We start from the raw sequence: 20,047 nt of genomic DNA, 5'->3' as shown, positions 1-20,047 counted from the left end.
TTTTTCTAGACCGATCCCGATGCTCACAAAAAAGGTAGATACTACCAATATTGATACCGCTACTATCAGCACATCTCTAGTTTCTATGCCTCCAATTTCAGAGAAAAGAAATTTGTTTAAATGTAGGAAAACAAAATGTGCCTTTAAGTAATGAAATAAGTATAGGAGACGATGGCCGAAGACTTCAAATTTCTTGAGCTCGTTTGTGAAGAAACTAAGAAACAGAGGTTACAAAGATATATTTTCTTGATATAAGAACAAATACCTCATCCATCTTTATCCGGATCTCGTCCAGACCGGGATTCCTATAAGATAAGAAAATTTATTCATGATCGAAGAGGTGTCGGGTTTAGGGTTCATCCAGGTCCCATACAGTGACTGTATGGGTCCTGGGTCCAGCATGAGTTTTCGTCCCACTTTTACACCTATGACCTAGGCCTACTCCTAAAAACGAGAGGGCAACGCAAGCGTCCGTGACCCACCTACGGGACAGTAGTGGCGTACCCAAGGTCCTTTAATGCAAGGACCTTGGGCGTACCAGGTAGGTCAACGACGAATTTGGAGATAGCGCGTGGCACAAGGAATTTTAGTTATCTTTAGGGAGTTTCATCGTATCTAAGAAAATGATGGAAGTGTTAAAATACATGATACTTTTTTTATCATTTTTCGCTTCTTAATTATCTTTTTATTAATTTTATGCTCCGTATTTTAGGTGTTTTTCATAAGCATGCAGTGTTATGCTGTCAACAATATAGTCAATTTTATAACCTGACGGTAAATGTACAGAAGCGATATCATTGATGCAAATCGTGATTGGCTGAAGCTTAAAAAACATCGGCCAATCACAAGCAAGAAAGAAGCCTGATAAAAATAGAAGATATTTACCGTCAGATCCCATTTGACTATTAACATAGGGCTTGAATTCCCGAGAGAGAGAGAGAGAGAGAGAGAGAGAGAGAGAGAGAGAGAGAGAGAGAGAGAGAGAGAGAGAGAGAATAAAGCCGATTTCTTCCATTTCATATTTGTATTAGACGATGACGTAGTAATGACCTCGCCCATAGCAGACTATTTTCTGTAACTGAGGTGTTTTGATGAGTTCTAATTAGCCTCAGAGCAGGGGAGTTAATATTTCTTTGATATTTATGTCGAATTAGATTCCCTGTTCTATTTTAATCTTGTTACTGTTCTTAAAATTATTTTAATTTTTCATTACTTTTTTATAGTTCACGTATTTCCTTATTTCCTTTCTTCACTGGGGTATTTTTCCTTGTTAGAGCTTATAGGGCTTATAGCGTCCTGCTTTTCCAACGAGGGTTGTAGCTTGACTACTACTACTACTACTACTAATACTACTACTACTACTACTACTACTACTACTACTACTACTACTGATAATAATAATAATAATAATAATAATAATAATAATAATATGATATAGTTTTGTCTTTAATCTTTGTGTATAGATTTATGACCATATTGAAATGACATGTCAATGACCATTAGTATTTCTGCATATAGACAATATGACCGTCTTTATCATTATGATTTCAAAGGATAGAAAGTATTTAAAAGCAAATTTTTTTGGAACTTTATTCCAGCCACTTAAACTGGTGTTTATGAACTTAGAGAAAGACACCAGGAGACTAACCCTTAAAGTGTTAATAAATTTTGCAGCCCGTAGGTGTTTGATTGGGTTTTTAGGTTGTAGGTGATTTAGGTTGTGGGGTGATTTGCAAATTTTATTTGTAGGTGGTTTGGGATAGGATTAGTTTTCAGTATATATGGCATGATTCATAGGAAGCGGGGTATGGTGGTCCCGAACCAGCTCTGGATACGTAGATGATGATTATTATTATTATTATTATTATTATTATTATTATTATTATTATTATTATTATTACTATCCAAGCTACAACCCTAGTTGGAAAAACAAGATGCTATAAGCCCAGGGGCCCCAACAGGGAAAAATAGCCCAGTGAGGAAAGGAAATAAATAAATGAAGAGAACAAATTAACAATAAATAATTCTAAAAAAGGCAACAACGCCAAAACAGATATGTCACATATAAACTGTTAACAACGTCAAAAACAAATATGTCATATATAAACTATAAAAAGACTCATGTCCGCCTGGTCAACAAAAAAACATTTGCTCCAACTTTGAACTTTTGAAGTTCTACTGATTTAACTACCCGATTAGGAAGATCATTCCACAACTTGGTAACAGCTGGAATAAAACTTCTAGAGTACTGCGTAGTATTGAGCCTCAGGATGGAGAAGGCCTGGGTATTAGAATTAACTGCCTACCTAGTATTACAAACAGGATAGAATTGTCCAGGGAGATCTGAATGTAAAGGATGGTCAGAGTTATGAAAAATCTTATGCAACATGCATAATGAACTAATTGAACGACGGTGCCAAGATTAATATCTAGATCAGGAATAAGAAATTTAATAGACCGTAAGTTTCTGTCCAACAAATTAAGATGAGAATCAGCAGCTGAAGACCAGACAGGAGAACAATCTCAAAACAGGGTAGAATGAAAGAATTAAAACACTTCTTCAGAATAGATTGATCACCGAAAATCTTAAAAGACTTTCTCAATAGGCCAATTTTTTGTGCAATTGAAGAAGACACAGACCTTAAATGTTTCTCAAAAGTAAATTTGCTGTCGAGAATCACACCTAAAATTTTAAAAGAGTCATACAAATTTAAAGAAACATTATCAATACTGAGATCCGGATGTTGAGGAGCCACCGTCCTTGACCTACTTACAATCATACTTTGAGTTTTGTTAGGATTCAACTTCATACCCCATAATTTGCACCATGCACTAATTATAGCTAAATCTCTATTAAGGGATTCACCAACCCCAGATCTACATTCAGGGGATGGAATTGATGCAAAGAGAGTAGCATCATCTGCATATGCAACAAGCTTGTTTTCTAGGCCAAACCACATGTCATGTGTATATAGTATGAAAAGTAATGGGCCAAGAACACTACCCTGTGGAACACCGGATATCACATTCCTATACTCACTATGGTGCCCGTCAACAACAACTCTTTGAGATCTATTACTTAAAAAATCAATAATAACGCTAAGAAACGACCCACCCACTCCCAACTGTTTCAGTTTGAAAACAAGGGCCTCATGATTTACACGGTCAAAGGCAGCACTAAAATCAAGGCCAATCATTTGCACTTCCTGACCACAATCAAGGGACTTCTGTACAGCATTGGAGATTGTAAGAAGGGCATCACATGCTCCAAGGCCTTTACGAAAACCAAATTGCAAACTAGGGAGTAGATGATTACCTTCAGCAAACCTATTAAGACGTTTTGCCAGAAGACGTTCAAAAACTTTAGATAATATGGGAGTTATGGAAATTGGGCAGTAATCAGTGGGACTTGAGCTACCACAAACACATTTACATAGAGGAGTAACATTACCAATTCTCCAACTAGTGCTAAAAGCTCCTCTTCTTGCTAACTTGTGCAAAATAACAGATAACTTGGGAGCTAAGAAATCTGCTGTCTTTATAAAAAACAAAGGAAAAATACCATTTGGATCTACACCTCCATAAGCATCAAGGTCCATCAACAGAGCTTTAATCTCACGAGATCGAAAAGCTAAACTAGTTAGTTTAGCCTCAGGAAAACAGGAATGAGGAAGTTCAAGTTTTTCATTACTCTGTTTACTGTCAAAAACATCAGCCAAAAGGGTTGCCTTTTCCTTTGGACAGTGAGTGACTGAGCCATCAGGTTTAAGTAAAGGAGGAACTGTTGCATCTACACCAAAGAGTGCAGATTTAAGGGTAGACCACCATTTATGTTCCTGAGTTGTACCAGAAAGGGTTTCTTTTATGGTTAAATTGTACTCCTTTTCAGTTGAGGCATAAACTCTCTGAGCAAAAGCTCGAAGCTGAGTATAGTTGTTCCAGGTCAAATCTGATCTGTTACCCTTCCAAAGGTGATAGGTCTCCCTCTTCTCCAAATAAGCACGTCTACAATCATCATTGAACCACGGTTTGTCTTTCACTCGGTACCTTAGCACACGAGAAGGGATACGCCTATCGATTATGTTGACTAGATTCTCATTCAAAGGGACAACAGGATCTACACTATTATATAATTGTGACCAATTCAAGCACAAAAGATCATGCAAAATCCCATTCCAGTCTGCTTGGGATTTCATATAAATTTTACAAGAATATGATATATCAGGGACAGGCTGCTCAGTCTTCACTAATAATGAAATCAAGGCATGATCAGATGTCCCGACTGGAGAACCAACCTTACTAGTTATAACACCAGGGGAGTCAGTGTATACGAGGTCCAAGCAATTACCAGACCTGTGAGTAGCTTCATTTATGATTTGCTCACAGCCTGATTCAGAGGCAAAGTCTAAAGCTCTTAAGCCATGGCGATCGGTAGGAGAGATAGAACTTAACCACTCCCTATGGTGAGCATTAAAATCACCAACAAAGACAAAAAAAGCCTTTCTATCATCTTCTTGTATCTTAGCCATAATGGTAAGAAGACAATCGAAGATAGAATCATCCATGTCTGGATTCCGGTAGATCGAACACAAATAAAAGTTGTTATGCCTGCCACAAACTTTTATTACCTTAATCTCATGACATCCACATTGATAGCAGGACTTATGAGAAGCAGGGTACTTGGTCCTAATATACACCGCCATTCCCCTGGCCTTAGGGATGGCATTGCGTTTCAACATTATTGGCTTCTTAAAACCACTTATAAGGAGCTTAGATGAGTGCCTCATATTAGAAACCAAAGTTTCTGAGCACAAAAGAATATCATACTGTCTGGATGCAACTGTAAGGTCTTGGATATTTGCATGAAGACCACGAATATTGCAATACAGAAGACGACATCGACGAAATCTAGGACATACTGGTCCCGGATTTCGCTTAATGTCTCCAGACAGCATAAGAATTAATAGAAATAAAAAAGAGACATCATACTTGAAAACTAGATTAACAAGAATTATAACAAAAACAATATGTACAGAATTATAAATAAATTGATTGATGATACCCATAGACTATAGTAAAAAGTCGGTAAAACTGGTCAACATGGAGGAGCCGATACACCATGCAAGGCTAAATACACTCTAGGATAGCCACTTCAACTGAAGGGAGGACAGTAAGGATGGTTTTGAGAAGAAAAAGAGTCAGAAAAAGGAAAAGACAACCTCTTGATAAACCACCAGGTTTCGAAGAATTGTTTTTCTATGTACATGCCATTTAAAGTTTTTGTATTTACGGTATGGTCATCCTTGAATACTGTAGAAGTTTCTGAGTCTGAGTAGTATTCACCCAAAGTAAAACCTCCGTTGAAAATACCATACGTAATCGAATTAAGTGCCGACGATTCTTCAACAGCTGATGATAGTTCAGCCAAAAATTCGAAGTCCTTTGGGAGCTCATCCCCCGGGTGGTTCCTCAGCGGCAGTGACTTGCAAAATGTCGCTCCCTCCACCGTGTAGGAATTGTAAAAGATGGTAGCTATAGTCTCCTCTCGGGAGATGGAGCGTACGTTAGATGAATTGATCAATTCCAGAGTTATATCTTGGTATTCAAAACGACCCTTGTTTACTGCAATGCCCTGTCCCTGACCAAATCCCAGAACATCTCCTGTGTCCTCTCGTAGGATTCGTTTCTAACCTCGAAAGTCGAACTGAGGGAGGTGGTGAACGAAGTACATATTTCAGAAGCTGTCACGAGGTGTAAATCACCGAGTTTCATTGGCTCTACTCTGATCAGGAACCGTTCAGATTCGTTCTCAGAGATGTGGTAGTTAGTGTATGTAAGACGTGGCGTTCCAGAATGCTGGAATCCCGTTCGGGGGGGGGGGGGGGGTAAGTTTTGTGACGTCAGTATGCACCACTGACCAACGAAAGAACACCTTTCAGTCAGAACGTATTTTGCAAAAGTTCATTATTCTTTCTTATTCACTTAAGAATAACATTACTATTTCAGAAAATATAATAATTCAAGATATTTTGATGACTGGATTTCATGATAAAATACTTCTCATGAGAAGTTTAAAAAAAAGGGTATAAGAAGACGCACTTCAAGAAATATATATATTTTTTAAATTCTTTATATCTAGTCAGTAAATATACAAATAAGCAACTTTCATGCATACATGAAAAAATCATTATTTTACACTAATTATTTACTGAAAACTACATTTAGAAAAATCTATACGAATATGGTTGCACAAATAAACCTAAACTTGAAAAATCCTGATTATTATACTTTACAACCTTTTGACTTTTTTAATAATTTTCCTTGCGGAAGTTGTTTCCCTATTTGATATTCTTATTCTAAAGAATGTCCGACAACGAACAAAATAAGTAACTAAATCTAGTGGCAATCCCATTGCATTTGCAATTTCTACTGCTAAATTTTTTACTGTTCCTTTACCAGGTTTTAATTTTTTTCCCCAGGATAATAAGTGAACATTTTTTCCATATTTTTGATTTGATCAGAAAATTCTTTTGATGGCTTCACTAGTTTATTATCTGCTCTGCTTTTTATACTCGTCCATGAATTGATACATATGACCCAAGATTTGGGTATTTAGGAAACTTATGGGCAATGAAACCAGCTAAATACTCTAGACCCCCTTTCGTTATTGCATCCTCCAGCTGTTCGTTAACAACTTCCCCTACACTTTCTGTAACATCATTATCTTTTTCTTTACCGTCACATTCATCCGGCAAACAATGCTTTATAGTGAAATTGTCTTCCCTATTAGGTAGACCAATACTAGGTATGCAGTTGATTCTAATAGCCAGGCCTTCTCCATCATGAGGCTCAATACTACACTGTATTCCAGAAGTTTTATTCCTGCTGTGACCAAGTTGTGGAATGATCTTCCTAATCGGGTAGTTGAATCAGTAGAACTTCAAAAGTTCAAAGTTGCAGAAAATGTTTTTATGTTGAACAGGCTGACATAAGTCTTTTTATAGTTTATATATGACATATCTGTTTTGACATTGTTACTGTTTTTAGAATGATTTATTGTTAATTTGTTCTCATCATTTATTTATTTCATTATTTCCTTTCCTCACGGGGCCATTTTTCCCTGTTGGAGCCCTTGGTCTTATAGCATCTTGCTTTTCCAACTAGGGTTGTAGCTTAGCTGGTAAAAATAATAATAATAATAATAATAATAATAATTGATGGAACTTCGGAAGCGCAAGCTTGATGCAAATGGTTTTCCGTTGAGTAAGTTCATATCGGTCTCGTTTCTTAGTTTAAATTTTACTAACCTGTTTCATCATCACCATCATCATTGCAAGTGTTATTTACCTTAATATATATATATATATATATATATATATATATATATATACTGTATATATATATATATATATATATATATATATACTGTGTATATATATATATATATATATATATATATATGTATATATATATATATATATATATATATATACTGTATATATATATATTTATATATATATATATACATATATATATATATATATATATATATATACTGTATATATATATATATATATATATATATATATATATATATATATACTGTGTATATATATATATATATATATATATATATATATATATATATATATATATATATGTATATATATATATATATATATATATATATATACATATATATATATATATATATATATATATATAATTTTATAGTTTATTTTTCAATTCTTTTATTTTCCGTACTGGGCTGCTTTCTCTGTTCTAACTAGGTTAGTGATACTAATTTAATCAATGATAATCAGTTACACAAGCGTGGAAACCCTTAGGCCAACGCTCAGTGTTACAGCACTTGGATCATGTTTGCTGTGACTGGATCCCTCCCGACCTAACGCCCACCAGTTTACCCGGGTTGCCACCATTTGTTGGAGTCGTAAATTAGAGCATGAGATCAGCAGTCCCACATTAAAGGCTTGCTAAAGAAACTCTTAGTGATATATATTAAAATATCGTACCAGTATAGTAAACTATCAAACATAGGTGTTGCCATCTTGGTTATGCTGTTTCTGTTGGACACAAAGAATTTGACTTGAAATCACATAGAGTTCTATTGGAATTTGTAAGTCACCCACAAAAGAAAAATTTAGAGTTTCGATATCGACAAGATTTTCAGCTCATGGAGGGTTAAGGATTTATTTACTTAGAATGGATAATCATTCCACGAAGGCAGTGTTAATATCAAATAAATCTTGAATCAGCAGATAAGCATCGCTTTGCAGTTTAACGTAAGTCGCGTGCACTTAGGTTGTAGTGTTAAAACTGCGATCTGAGAACACTCATGTGATGGCTTCCATGTTACTTTCATAATAGCCTTCTTCTCCATCCATATGTTCAGCAAAGATTGTGCCTGTTGTAGCTGTAACATGAGGGGTTGAGGCCTTAGGGGCTCTGCGTAAGCTAGCAGTGTCTTCTAGATTCTTTGGTAGACTTGCCATATCAACAGTGGTCAGAGGTCTTGAGTTTCTGAACATGGCTGCATCAAAGAAATAATTATATCCTTCATCTAGGACCAGCCCTCAGAATTCTACTTCAGAAACGCTGAATACTTGAGATCTATTCACCAGCATCATGCCATATTCATGAAATTTTACTTTCTCTGTCCACAAGAGATCAGCTCTCCCCATAGCCAAATCCATGGAAGTTTTCTCTTTTCTTTAAGACACTCATTTTTTTTACGAAATTTGCTCCAAAGATTGCATGGAAAGATGCGTAACTCTGCTCATAAAAAGTGAATGTTATGATAAGTTCTTTGCTGGATTGGTAGTACAAACCGCTGATTTCCTCAGATGTAATGTTGAAGATGTGCCGGAAGGTTTGTCTGCCACTGACTTCATAAAAAACGTACTTGGTCGAGTTACACGACCCTTTCAACCCTTTGCTTTCATTGAATTTACCTTCCTCATTAACTTGAAAAGTGTCAGCTTGTTCTTCAAGGTACTTGGGCAAAGAGTTCCTTTAAGAGTTTCAGTTAGCATTATCTGCATATGCTCTGAGCTTATTTTCTAAGTCAAACCATGTGTCATGTCTATACAGTATGAAAAACAATGAGCTAAGAACACTATGCTGAGAGACACTAGATATTACTTTCCTATACTTACTGTGGTGCCCATGAACATATACTTTTGTAATGTATTTTCAAACATTGTACCGGCATAGTGAACTATCAGACACATGAATGTTGCGATCTTTTGACATTTCTAAATAAAACAAAGGATTAGACTTGGAATTATATGGAGCTTTATTGGAATTTTTCAATTGTATGTCCCCCACAAAAAAGGAGAAAATTTGGATATCTACAGTACAGTATAATCAATTCAGGAAAGGTTGATTACATTATTTCAGAATGGATAATTATCTCAAGAAAGGAGTGTTGATATAAATTAAATCACGAATTAGCAGATGAGTTTCGTTTTGCCCGTTAGCGTAGGAGGCTTGGATAGTGGCCGTTGTGTTAAAGCTGCGATCTGGAAAGACACTTGTGACGGCTTCTATGTCACCTTTATAATAGCCTTCCGGCCCGAGTGTTTGTTCACCAACGACCGTGGCTGTTGTAGTTGTAACATGAGGGGTTGAGGCCTTGGTAGCCCTGAGTAGGCTAGCCAGGTCTTCGCGATTCTTTGGTAGACTTACCACGTCAACGTTGCTGAAAGGTAATGAGTTTTTGAACATTTCGCCTGCCAAGTCATACATATCTCCGTGAACTGTGATGAACCCTCCGTATTCTTCATCAGTAATGCTGAGTACATTAGATCTATTCACCAGAACTATGGCGTAGTCGTCGAATGATAATTTGTCCTCACTCAGATACTCAGATGCTCCCTGGCCGTATCCCTGGAAGTTTTCTGTCTGTTCTAAGATGTTGTTATTTTCCACGTATTTCATTCCAAAGATTTCATGGGAAGACACGTATCCCTTCTGCAAAAAAGTGAACAGAGTGACAAGTCCTGTGGTAGTCTCGTGGTAAGAATCGCCGACTTTTTGCCATTGAAAGCTGAGAATGTACCGCCAGGCACTGCTGTCGCTGACTTTGTAAAATATGTGTTTGGTCGAGTTCCACAACCCTTTCACCCCTTCGGTCGTAGTGAATTCGCCTATCTCGTTAACGGTAAAAATATAATCTTGTTCTGTGAGGTACTTGGGCAAGGAGTTTCTAGGAAGAGTTGCAGTGATCATCTCGATCCATTCCTGTGATTCAAGAGAAATGATAATCAGAAGTTATTGATTATTTTGAGAACAATTGGTTTCATGCATTATTTAGAAAGTGTATTCTTCATTGATTTCTTTTGCAATATACTGCAAGGGCAAATAATGCTTAAAATAGACTGTAAGTCAGTTTTGACTTGACTTAAATTTATCAAGTTAGGCCCTCTCCACACTATAGAGCTTACTCAACGAGCAAAAGGCGATTCAAGATCTTGTTCTAGTCAAGGTCTATATATGGTAAACAAGAAGGGCAGCTGCATGGGAGTGGGCTTGAACGAAACACCAGGTAAGAGGTGTTTCACGACGCCAGGTTTGCAATACTCTGATTATTAAATGGATTTACTCCCTCTCTCATGTGTGTATGGTGATATGTTTATGCATATAACTATGACACATGCAGTAAATATTTCTATTTCCAATATCATAGATTTACAATGATCCATTACTACAAGGTTACAACAGTTTACCTTTTTTTGTTTATTTCCAAGTTCCTGACTGTGGTTTTCTCGCATATGACGTCATCAACCCTCATTGTCACTAGCTATTGTGATCTAGTACTACTACAGCATGTCCATTGAGCATGCTCAATAGCGTGGACAGGGCATTATATATAGGTGAAATTGAATAATATTTGACTAATTGATGGGAAACAAAGTGAAAGGTTCCTTCTCATTGCAGGCTAAAATTAGTAATGATCAGGTATTTGAAATACTACACCTGCTCAGTTGGTCCGTCAAAGTGGGGAGTATCTAGGAATCTGCTTTCCTGTAAATAATAATGATTGCGTTATTACTTGTTCCAATTAAAGAGACAGTTGTTGCAGTAGTAGCTGCAGTTGCATTTTTCACTTTTCTTTTTCTCTTGGTGATAGGAATAGTGACCAGACAATGAAACAAATAGCAGAAAAAGAAACACTATTTACTAAGATTCAATTTGTACCTTAATAGTTCTTTATATTCGGCGACTCGTTATTGTAATTACTCTTTGCTGACTTGATAAGTCATCTGGTGGATGGCATTTACAACAAATGGGTCATCTCAGGCATTATATTTAATTACTACTTGCAATATGCCCATCGCATAACTATTGATCCTAAACCCTGGGAACCGCCTTACCACTTACAGTATGTTGTATTTATGTTCTCTCAAACTGTCTAATTTATCTCCCTTTTTCTTCGTTCCCAACGTTATCCCTACATTAAGGGGTCTGTTGCCTGCTGCTTCCTCACCCAATTTCTTCCATCAAAGGCATCCTCTTCCACCAAACCTCTTCTCTTTAGTTGCCAAATAATTTTCTGCCTCCCTTTCGATCTTCTCCCCCGGACATGTTCCCTTCAAGCCATACTCACTCCTTCCACACCACGTGCTCACACCTTCTCAAATCTGACACTCTTATCACTTCTGTAGTCTTTACTATGCCTGCCATACTTCTTATTTCATCATTTTCTAATATTTCAAGTCCAGTTTCAATCTGTTTTTTAATTCTATCCTAATTTTATCTGTTTTGTTATTTACTAACTGTATGTTGTTTCATCTGTTTAATTTTTTGATTAACTATGCTTTTTTATCTGATTCAATTTATTAGCTATTATGTATAATCCAATCTCATTTCTCTTATTTTATCTAAGTACAAATTCAATGTCACGTTACTTGGGAGTTGACTTAATAATTTCAGATATTTCAAATATCTGGAAAAAAAAAAGTTTCCGACGCTGATGCATGGCCCGTTCTAGAATGTACACGGAATTACCATTGATATTGCCAGTCGTTTTTATCAATTGTTAGAATAGAAATCATCCAATTATGACCCTGTTGTGGTATTATCTTTATGTAATATCAATTCCATCTGGCTTTGATTTTGTATATCTGTTTGATTTAGTCACTGAGAAACAGATAACTTCTATACCCTTGAAGATCTGCGGGAGAATTTGATAAAGTAAAAGCTAATACTCTCTCTCTCTCTCTCTCTCTCTCTCTCTCTCTCTCTCTCTCTCTCTCTCTCTGATCAACATCTTCCCAACTGTAAAAAGATATATATCAAAATACCTGGAATTTAGCCTTAATTTCTTCATGTGAAGGAAGGGTGCTGCCATCTGTTGTGAAGAAAATTGTTTATCATTAGTAGTAGCAGTCAATTTCAACTTGGATTTACGGTGTAAAAGGATTTTGGTGGACCTCAAACCTCTGCCAAGGCTGAGTATTCCACCCTCCCGCATATCAAAAAGTACCCTACCCAGACCAGGATTCTTCTCCTTGGTCAAATTTTCTTAAACATCCACTCGTAAATTTGTGCGTAATCGTAACAACCAACAGACTAACGAGCAAACCTGATCAAAATACATATTCTTTTTGTCAACGAGTCCAGTAAGTTTTTAATGATTTTCCATCCAAGGAAAACACCAAATTACTTCTGTTGAAGTGTTGCGATGTCACAATACTCGTTGCCAGATTTTCATTCCTACGACTGCATAGTATTTCTTATTCTTCTTGATTATGTCACGGATGCTCTTGAGTGATGCATGATTGCTGCGTGATAAAGTACTTTATGCTTCTAACTAATTATTGGGACATTTTTCAAATAGTGCTATGTATATTTATCATTAGTCAACTGACTTTGCCCTAATTTGCAGGTTAATAAAAATAAAGAATTAAAAAAAAAACCGTACACCGTAATTATAAGAATCTACACTTTTGTTATAATTGAAATGAAAGGCTTCTAATAATGAATATTATATGCTAACACTTCTTGACGTCAATTTATCATAATTCAGTGCAGGTGATATTAGAAGAATACCATTAAAGTAAGAGACAGGCAAGAAGGAAAGTGTCTGGGTTACGAGCAAATCCTAAATTTCAGATGGCATTGGGTGATAGAATTATAGATTTTAGTATCGAATGTAACACCATATATTGTGTGACTTTGCATCATTCCGGTTATTGCTACCTGTTGCAATGTTAACTACTGCACTGTAATTGTTCAGTGGCTACTTTCCTCTTGGTAAGGTAGAAGAGACTCTTTAGCTATGGTAAGCTGCTCTTCTAGGAGAAGGACACTCCAAAATCAAACCTTAGCCTCTGCACCATGGTCTTCCGCTGTCTTGGGTTAGCGTTCTCTTGCTTAAGGATATACTCGGGTACACTATTTTATCTAATTTCTCTTCCTCATGTTTTGTTAAAGTTTTTATAGTGTATATAGGAAATATTTATTTTAATGTTGTTACTGTTCTTGAAATATTTTATTTTTCCTTGTTATCTTTCCTCACTGGGTTATTTTCCACGTTGGGGCCCCTGGGCTTATAGCATCATGCTTTTCCAACTAGGGTTGTAGCTTAGCAAGTAATAACAATGATAATTAATAGATTAGTACTTTCGCTAAACTGACATGAACTCAGGAGGTAATTTACCTCTCTCTCTTTGGGGGTGGTGAGGGCGGGGGAGGTTGGTAGCAATGACAGGAGTAAGAATCGGAGAGTGTGTGCAGGCACATACGGTATATAGTCTCTGGCAAATGAATTAACAAAGTTTTTACAGAAGGGCCTTTTGGTTAGGTTGGTCACATCGATCTAAGAGCAACTTTAACTAGAATTAAGCTAATATTATTCATTGGCTATACAAAGGGCCAGAAAGACAATTCTACATTGAATGAAATAAAATGCCGACTAACACAATAATGTTGATGGTGACTTTATCCCAATAACTTTCAACGGCTGTTGTACTGATGATAGCTGAATTCCTTTCCTGTAACTTCAATCTTCAATTTTAGGGATTCTTTTTATGAATATGCTAATCCTTTTTTAATAGCTGTGTCTAAAAGTCTTTGAGAAAGCGAGAGAGTTCATGAAATAAAAACGACAAATATATTACTTACTTGCAAAGAAGACCAGACAAGAGGCTAAAATGCCCCAGAGGAAGAGCAGTCCCTTCGTTTGCATCTTGTTATGACCTGTGATAATGATGAAAGACTTGTCAGAGGCTGTGTTAATGTACCCTTCGTGCAGACGTTCATCGTGTGACGTCAGAATGACACGCATTTGATCCACGTGTTTTTGTTCACACAACTCATTGATAAAGAAATATTCCCATATTGTAATGGTATCATGAGAAACATAATGTGGCATATTGTGGAAGTCTTTTAAGATTTTAGTGGTCAGTCAATTCTATCATCATATCGTAATTTGAATACTGTTCTGTCATTTTTACAGCTTCTGACTACCATGTTAATTTCTTGGCCATTGTGGTTTATTGAATATCTAACTCTTGATATAGATATTAATCTCTACACCACCTTTCAATTATCTCTTTGTGGATATTGCTTAAGAATTTTCGCAATTCTAACCATCCTTTGCCTTCAGATCTTCCCAGACTGTACCATACTGTACAAAGTACTGGTAATTTAGTTCTTACTAACAGGTTTGCCTTCTCAATCATTAAGTCCCAATACCGCACAGTATTCTAGAAGTTTTATGGAATGATCTTCGTAGCCTGGTGGTTGTACAGGTCTTCAATAGGTATACAGTATTCTATTGGAAATGCCCCTGTCTTGCAATCTGTTCTACGGGAGTCCGAGACCCGTTTAAGTTTGATAATATCTAGTAGTGTCTTCAACCTCACTATCCTTATGAGGTCGGGCAGGTGGGTTTTGGGGGGAGCCTTTACAATGAGTCTACTTGCTAAGTCATCAGCCTCCAATGCCTGGCCCTCCGTGATCATAGCTTTTGCATGTATGGCTAGGTTTTAGGGCAGTCCTGTCTCTTGTTTCTGCCAGTCATGAGTGACTTTTAAATTGTGATACCATTCATATCGAAATAACACTGCATCAGATACCTACATACACAGCAAAAGAGGAAATTCGTATGAACTTCTGTGCTGCTTTGACAGTCAAGTGTGATAGAAGCAGATAAAAAATTAAAGCTTAAAAAGAAGGTGAATAATAAAATAGAATTGTAGGTTCGGAGAGGTTTCTAGCTTGGTGAAAAATGTCCCACGACATGGGTAGTAATACTTGATATGGTCATGATATATATATATATATATATATATATATATATATATTTTATTAGATGTTATATTTTTATATGACAAATTTTACAGGCTGAAGGCCTATAAAGCCGCTACTCATGTTGTCTTTTTGTACTTTGTGAGTTCACTATAATTATTTCCGTACTCTTCCGTTATTCGTGAACTGATCGCCATCAAAATTAGTAGGTACATTTTATGGGCCAGTATCTATCGATCCTTTGAGCGTTTTACCAAAATTTTATCTTGCTAATTAGTAATTAATTAAAGAGGTAAAGACAATGAAATTTCGATGATTCAATAAGGAACAGATCAGCGTGAAATTCGGTATGTAGACTCTAGAAGAGAGTACTTATTAATTACAAAATAGAAATTTGTCTCATACCATTATTTATTATTTTATCAAATAATGAATGATTTTCAAGGTACTAATCTCAAAAGCCTATTCCTCCTGTAATACTTGGCCAATCTGTCTGAAACTTAGCTCATGTAATACTATACCCTCAACGTCGGTCAGAGCCTGATTTTTTTTCCCTTTTAGTAATTAATTTGAAAAATCATTCATCGAAGTTCACAGAAAATATCCGTGTTTGGTTTCAAGTAAAACGGGAGGAACAGGAGATTGCAGTAATACAAATGATTGGATTATTCTGATCTTTATTGATTAGTAATTAACAATTAATTGATGAGAACTATGGATTTTAAAAGTTGACAGAAATCAGTTGTGTTTGGTGTCAAATGAAAGAGGAGAGACAGGACAACACAACCGTGCAATAGACAGAACTATTCTCCCCGTTGTTAGTTATTAATTAATGATTATTTGATGAGAACCATGATTTTAAAAGTTGACAGAAATCAGTTGTGTTTGGTGTCAAATGAAAGAGGAGAGACAGAACAACGCAACCGTGCAATAGACAGAACTATTCTCCCCGTTATTAGTTACTAATTAATGATTATTTGATGAGAACTTTGGATCTTCAAAGTTGATATAAAGCCTCCATGTTTGGTGTCAATTAGAAGGGGAGGGATAGGAGAACAGGAATATACAACTAACAGAACGGTAATGGGAGCTTAAGTTTCCTAAACAATTACATTTTCTGTTGTAGTAGATCATTTGAAGTTTATTTTTATTATAGGATTTAAGTCGTCGCTTGCTTCTTTTAGACAGATGAGCTCAGTAAATAACTCATTAATGTAACATTATTGTTCGAAATTTTTGAAAGGCACATTTTTATGCTATGGTTAGTTATCATGTTAGTCTTATAAGCAAATGCTTCTATGTATGGAAAGTGATATTATTATTATTATTATTATTATTATTATTATTATTATTATTATTGTTGTTGTTGTTGTTGTTTTTGTTTTTGTTGTTGTAATTATTATTATTATTATTATTATTATTATTATTATTATTATTATACAACCCTATTTAGAAAAAGTAGGATGCTACAAGCCTTAGGGCTCCAACAGGGAAAATGAACTATATATAAGAAGTAATGTATCAAAGTAATAAATATCTTAAGATCAGTAACAACGTTAAAATAGATCTTCATACATAAACTAGGAAGAGTTTATGTACTACATAAAAAAAATGCTTCAAGTTAGAACTTCTGAAGTTTCAACGATTGAACTGCCAAATTAGAGAGATCATTCCACAATCTGTTCGCAGCTGGTATAAAACATAGAATACTGTATGGTTTTCAGCCTTGTGTTTTCAATGACTTGTAATGATTGTAATCACATGAGTTCTTTTTGTCCTGCAGTTTCTCTCTCCGGTTGGATGCCATGTGGACAGGAAGAACTTCTCCTCTAATCCGGGAGGTACAGAGGATCTTGAACGACCTTTATTATTCACATATTTTCATCAACTTCCTCATCTACTCGGCCTGCGGCTCAAACTTCCGTCAGTGCCTCCGTCAGATGATCCTTTCTGGTTTCCTAAGAATCACGAGGGGGCAACGACAACGTCGCATCCGTAACGTTGTGCATCTGTAGAAGATACGACAAACCTGATTCATTACACAGCGAGATGAGGCCCTCACATCAGAAAGCTCTTGATCAGCCAGAAAATTTGACGGAGATCGTTGGCAGAGGGATGAGGACCTCATTTCAGAAAGCTCTTGGTCAATCTGGACATTTGGAGATCTTCAGCTGAGAGATGAGGACTTCATTTCAGAAAGCTTTTGGTCAGTCAAGACAAGTAATGGAGATCTTCAGCAGAGAGATAAGGACCTTACTTCAGAAAGTTCTTGGTCAACTAGTACACTTGATGGAGATCTTCAGCAGAGGGATGAGGACCTCATTTCACAAAACTCTTGGTCAGACAGGACGCTTGGTGATCTTTGGCAGAGGGATGGGTACCTCTCTGCAGAAAGCTATTGGTCAGCCAGTACACTTGATGGAGATCTTTGGCAGAGGGATGAGAACCTCACTTCAGAAAGCTCTTGGTTAATAAGGACACTTGATGGAGATCTTCAGTAGAGTGATGAGGACCTCATTTCAGAAATTTCTTGGTCAGTCTGAACGTGTAGTGGAGATATTCAGCGGAGGGATAAGGACCTCCCTTAAGAAAGCTCTTGGTCAATCAGGACGCTTTATGAAGATATTCAGACGAGGGATGAGGACTTCATTTCAGAAAGCCCTTGGTCTGTCAGGACGTGCAATGGAGATCTTCAGCAGAGGGACGAGGACCTCATTTCAGAAACTCTTGGTCAATCAGGACACTTGATGGTAATCTGTGAAAGAGGAAGGCGAACCTCGTTTCAGAAAATTCTTGGTCAGCCAGGGCATCTGATGGTGATTCATCATGAAAGGGGTGAGTACCTTACTTCAGAATGCTCTTGGTTAGCCAGGACAACGCTGGAGATCTTCAGCATAGGGATGAGGACCTCACTTCAGAAAGGGCTTGGCCAGTCAGGATACTTGATGTAGCTCTTTGACGGAAGATTGAGGACTTCAGAGACGTCGGAAAGCTTTGGTCATCCAGGACACCTTATGTAGCTATTTGACAGAAGAATGAAGATCTCACTTCGGACACTCCAGAAAGGTCTTGGTCAGTCAGAACACCTGATGGACATTCAGCCAGGACACCAGATGGAGAGCTTCAGCAGAGGAATGAGGTCCCCACTTTAGAAAACTCTCGGTCAGTCAGGGCACTTGATGGAGACCTTCTGCAGAAGGAGAGCGATCTCATTTCATAAAGCTCTTGATTATCTTGAACAATTGAAGTAATCGTTTCCATCAGTTCCTATGTCATGACATTTTACAGAAACGATCAATAGATGTGTTCAGATGTATAAGATATTAGCAGAAAGTTATATCTTTATAATTTCATTTTGCTGAATACAAATGGATGTCCAAGTGAGATTCAGTTTGTATTAATCTTTTATAGGAAATGGAACCGAGTAGGTGCTATGATAACTAGCTAAACGTTACTAATTATATCATAGTAACGTTTTATAATGGTGGAACAAGGGTCAAGTTTTAAGACCGTCTATTATAATTGAAGTCTAGCTTATGTCCCAGTTCATTTTATAGGAAGGTGCAAGCATGATGAATTTTAAATATATAGAACGCAATGTCAATGTGGGTGAACTGATATTATTAGAAAACTAAGGCAAAGGAATTCTATCCGCAATTTGACAAAACCAGTCCAAAAATATTATTAGAATATAATGCAGAGATTGTCGGTGAAAAAAAAAGTTAGCATTTCAAAAAGATAAGTGCAAATGGAAAAGCGGAATTACTGTTGCATCAAATGAAGCCAATTAGATATAAGGAAACACAATTGTAGAAGGCAGCAGAATTATCTACAGTAAGTGATGTAAAGTCATACGCAGGTGTACTGACTAATATTTTGCTCAAGTAGGCAATGAAATTAGATACAGTGGAGATTTTTTTCAATTTTATTAAAAGAATTGTGTTAGAGATGTAGATTTTGTTTCTGTTAATATTGAAAGATGCAAAATGTTGATTACTTTCCCAAGTAACTTTCTACCAAAATCTCTGAAAGTTGTGTATTTCTTGAACTTTGGAAAAAAATTCATGTCTTTTTCGAAACTAAATGAAGAATAATGTAATTATATCAAATTGAATCGTATCTTCAAGAAGATTTTAATAAAAAGCGCCCCTCACACAATCAGAATCTTTACTCAATATTTTTGACGTCAATGTTAGTTTGCGCAAATATTGTGAAAGGAAGCCTTTGGTATGCAACCAAGTATTTGTGCAATGTTTGAATATTGTGCAAAATGTTTGATCGTCTACGAACATTTTGAGCGAGGTTATAAGATTTTTTTTTTAATGTGTAGTTCCAGATGTTCTACTAATGAAGCCTTAACGAGGCTCTTAAGAAGCTGTTAATTCTTTTGTGTTGAGAAATTGGTTTATGAAAACATTGTCATTGCAAAGCCATTTGATATGGCTATTAAACATCAAGTTTAGATATTTACTAATGAAATAAACCGCTGAAGAACACGTCTTAAAGAATCTTTTATTGACCTACATTTTTTTTTTCTTTTTGTTCAAAGATATATCGGTTCAAAGCAATCTTGTGTGGAGATTAGTATCATCTAAATAGCGAATTTTGACTACGTTGTTTTATCTGTTCAAGCAACATTATTTTACTTATCATAGCTTATGTTAAGATTATGATCCAGAACTTATGTACAACCATTAGCTACACCACAGAAATATGGATCTGTTCTTAGAAGCTGGATAAAGAATGAAGATAGTTCTTGAACGTCTTTTGT

The 20,047-nt window shown here is 36.2% G+C and overlaps 2 protein-coding genes across 4 annotated transcripts in view; one reads left to right on the top strand and one right to left on the bottom strand.

Annotated features, from left to right (window-relative positions):
* The window catches only part of LOC137657718 (uncharacterized), a 65,058-nt gene that overhangs the window by 44,425 nt on the left and 586 nt on the right, over window positions 1-20,047 (top strand). For 2 of the 3 annotated variants that reach the window (XM_068392148.1, XM_068392150.1), the window contains one exon: window positions 17,060-19,780. The exons of the other annotated variant lie outside the window; for it this stretch is intronic. In XM_068392148.1, the coding sequence (XP_068248249.1) occupies window positions 17,060-17,291 (232 nt within the window). In that variant the 3' untranslated portion in view covers window positions 17,292-19,780. Of the gene's footprint in view, window positions 1-17,059; window positions 19,781-20,047 lie in introns of those variants that run through there. 3 annotated transcript variants of the gene reach the window in all.
* LOC137658007 (uncharacterized) lies at window positions 9,293-14,398 on the bottom strand. Its single transcript, XM_068392724.1, has 4 exons — window positions 14,149-14,398; window positions 12,327-12,373; window positions 10,999-11,046; window positions 9,293-10,263 (listed from the first exon to the last, which is right to left on the bottom strand). Exons 1-4 carry the CDS (start codon window positions 14,396-14,398, stop codon window positions 9,430-9,432), a joined length of 1,179 nt encoding a protein of 392 aa, XP_068248825.1. The 3' UTR covers window positions 9,293-9,429.

The sequence above is a fragment of the Palaemon carinicauda genome, chromosome 18, assembly GCF_036898095.1.
Source record: "Palaemon carinicauda isolate YSFRI2023 chromosome 18, ASM3689809v2, whole genome shotgun sequence".
In the NCBI taxonomy this organism is placed as follows: domain Eukaryota; kingdom Metazoa; phylum Arthropoda; class Malacostraca; order Decapoda; family Palaemonidae; genus Palaemon; species Palaemon carinicauda.
The sequence above is the reverse complement of the archived record's forward strand: the minus strand, read 5'-3'. Positions and strand labels throughout refer to the sequence as shown.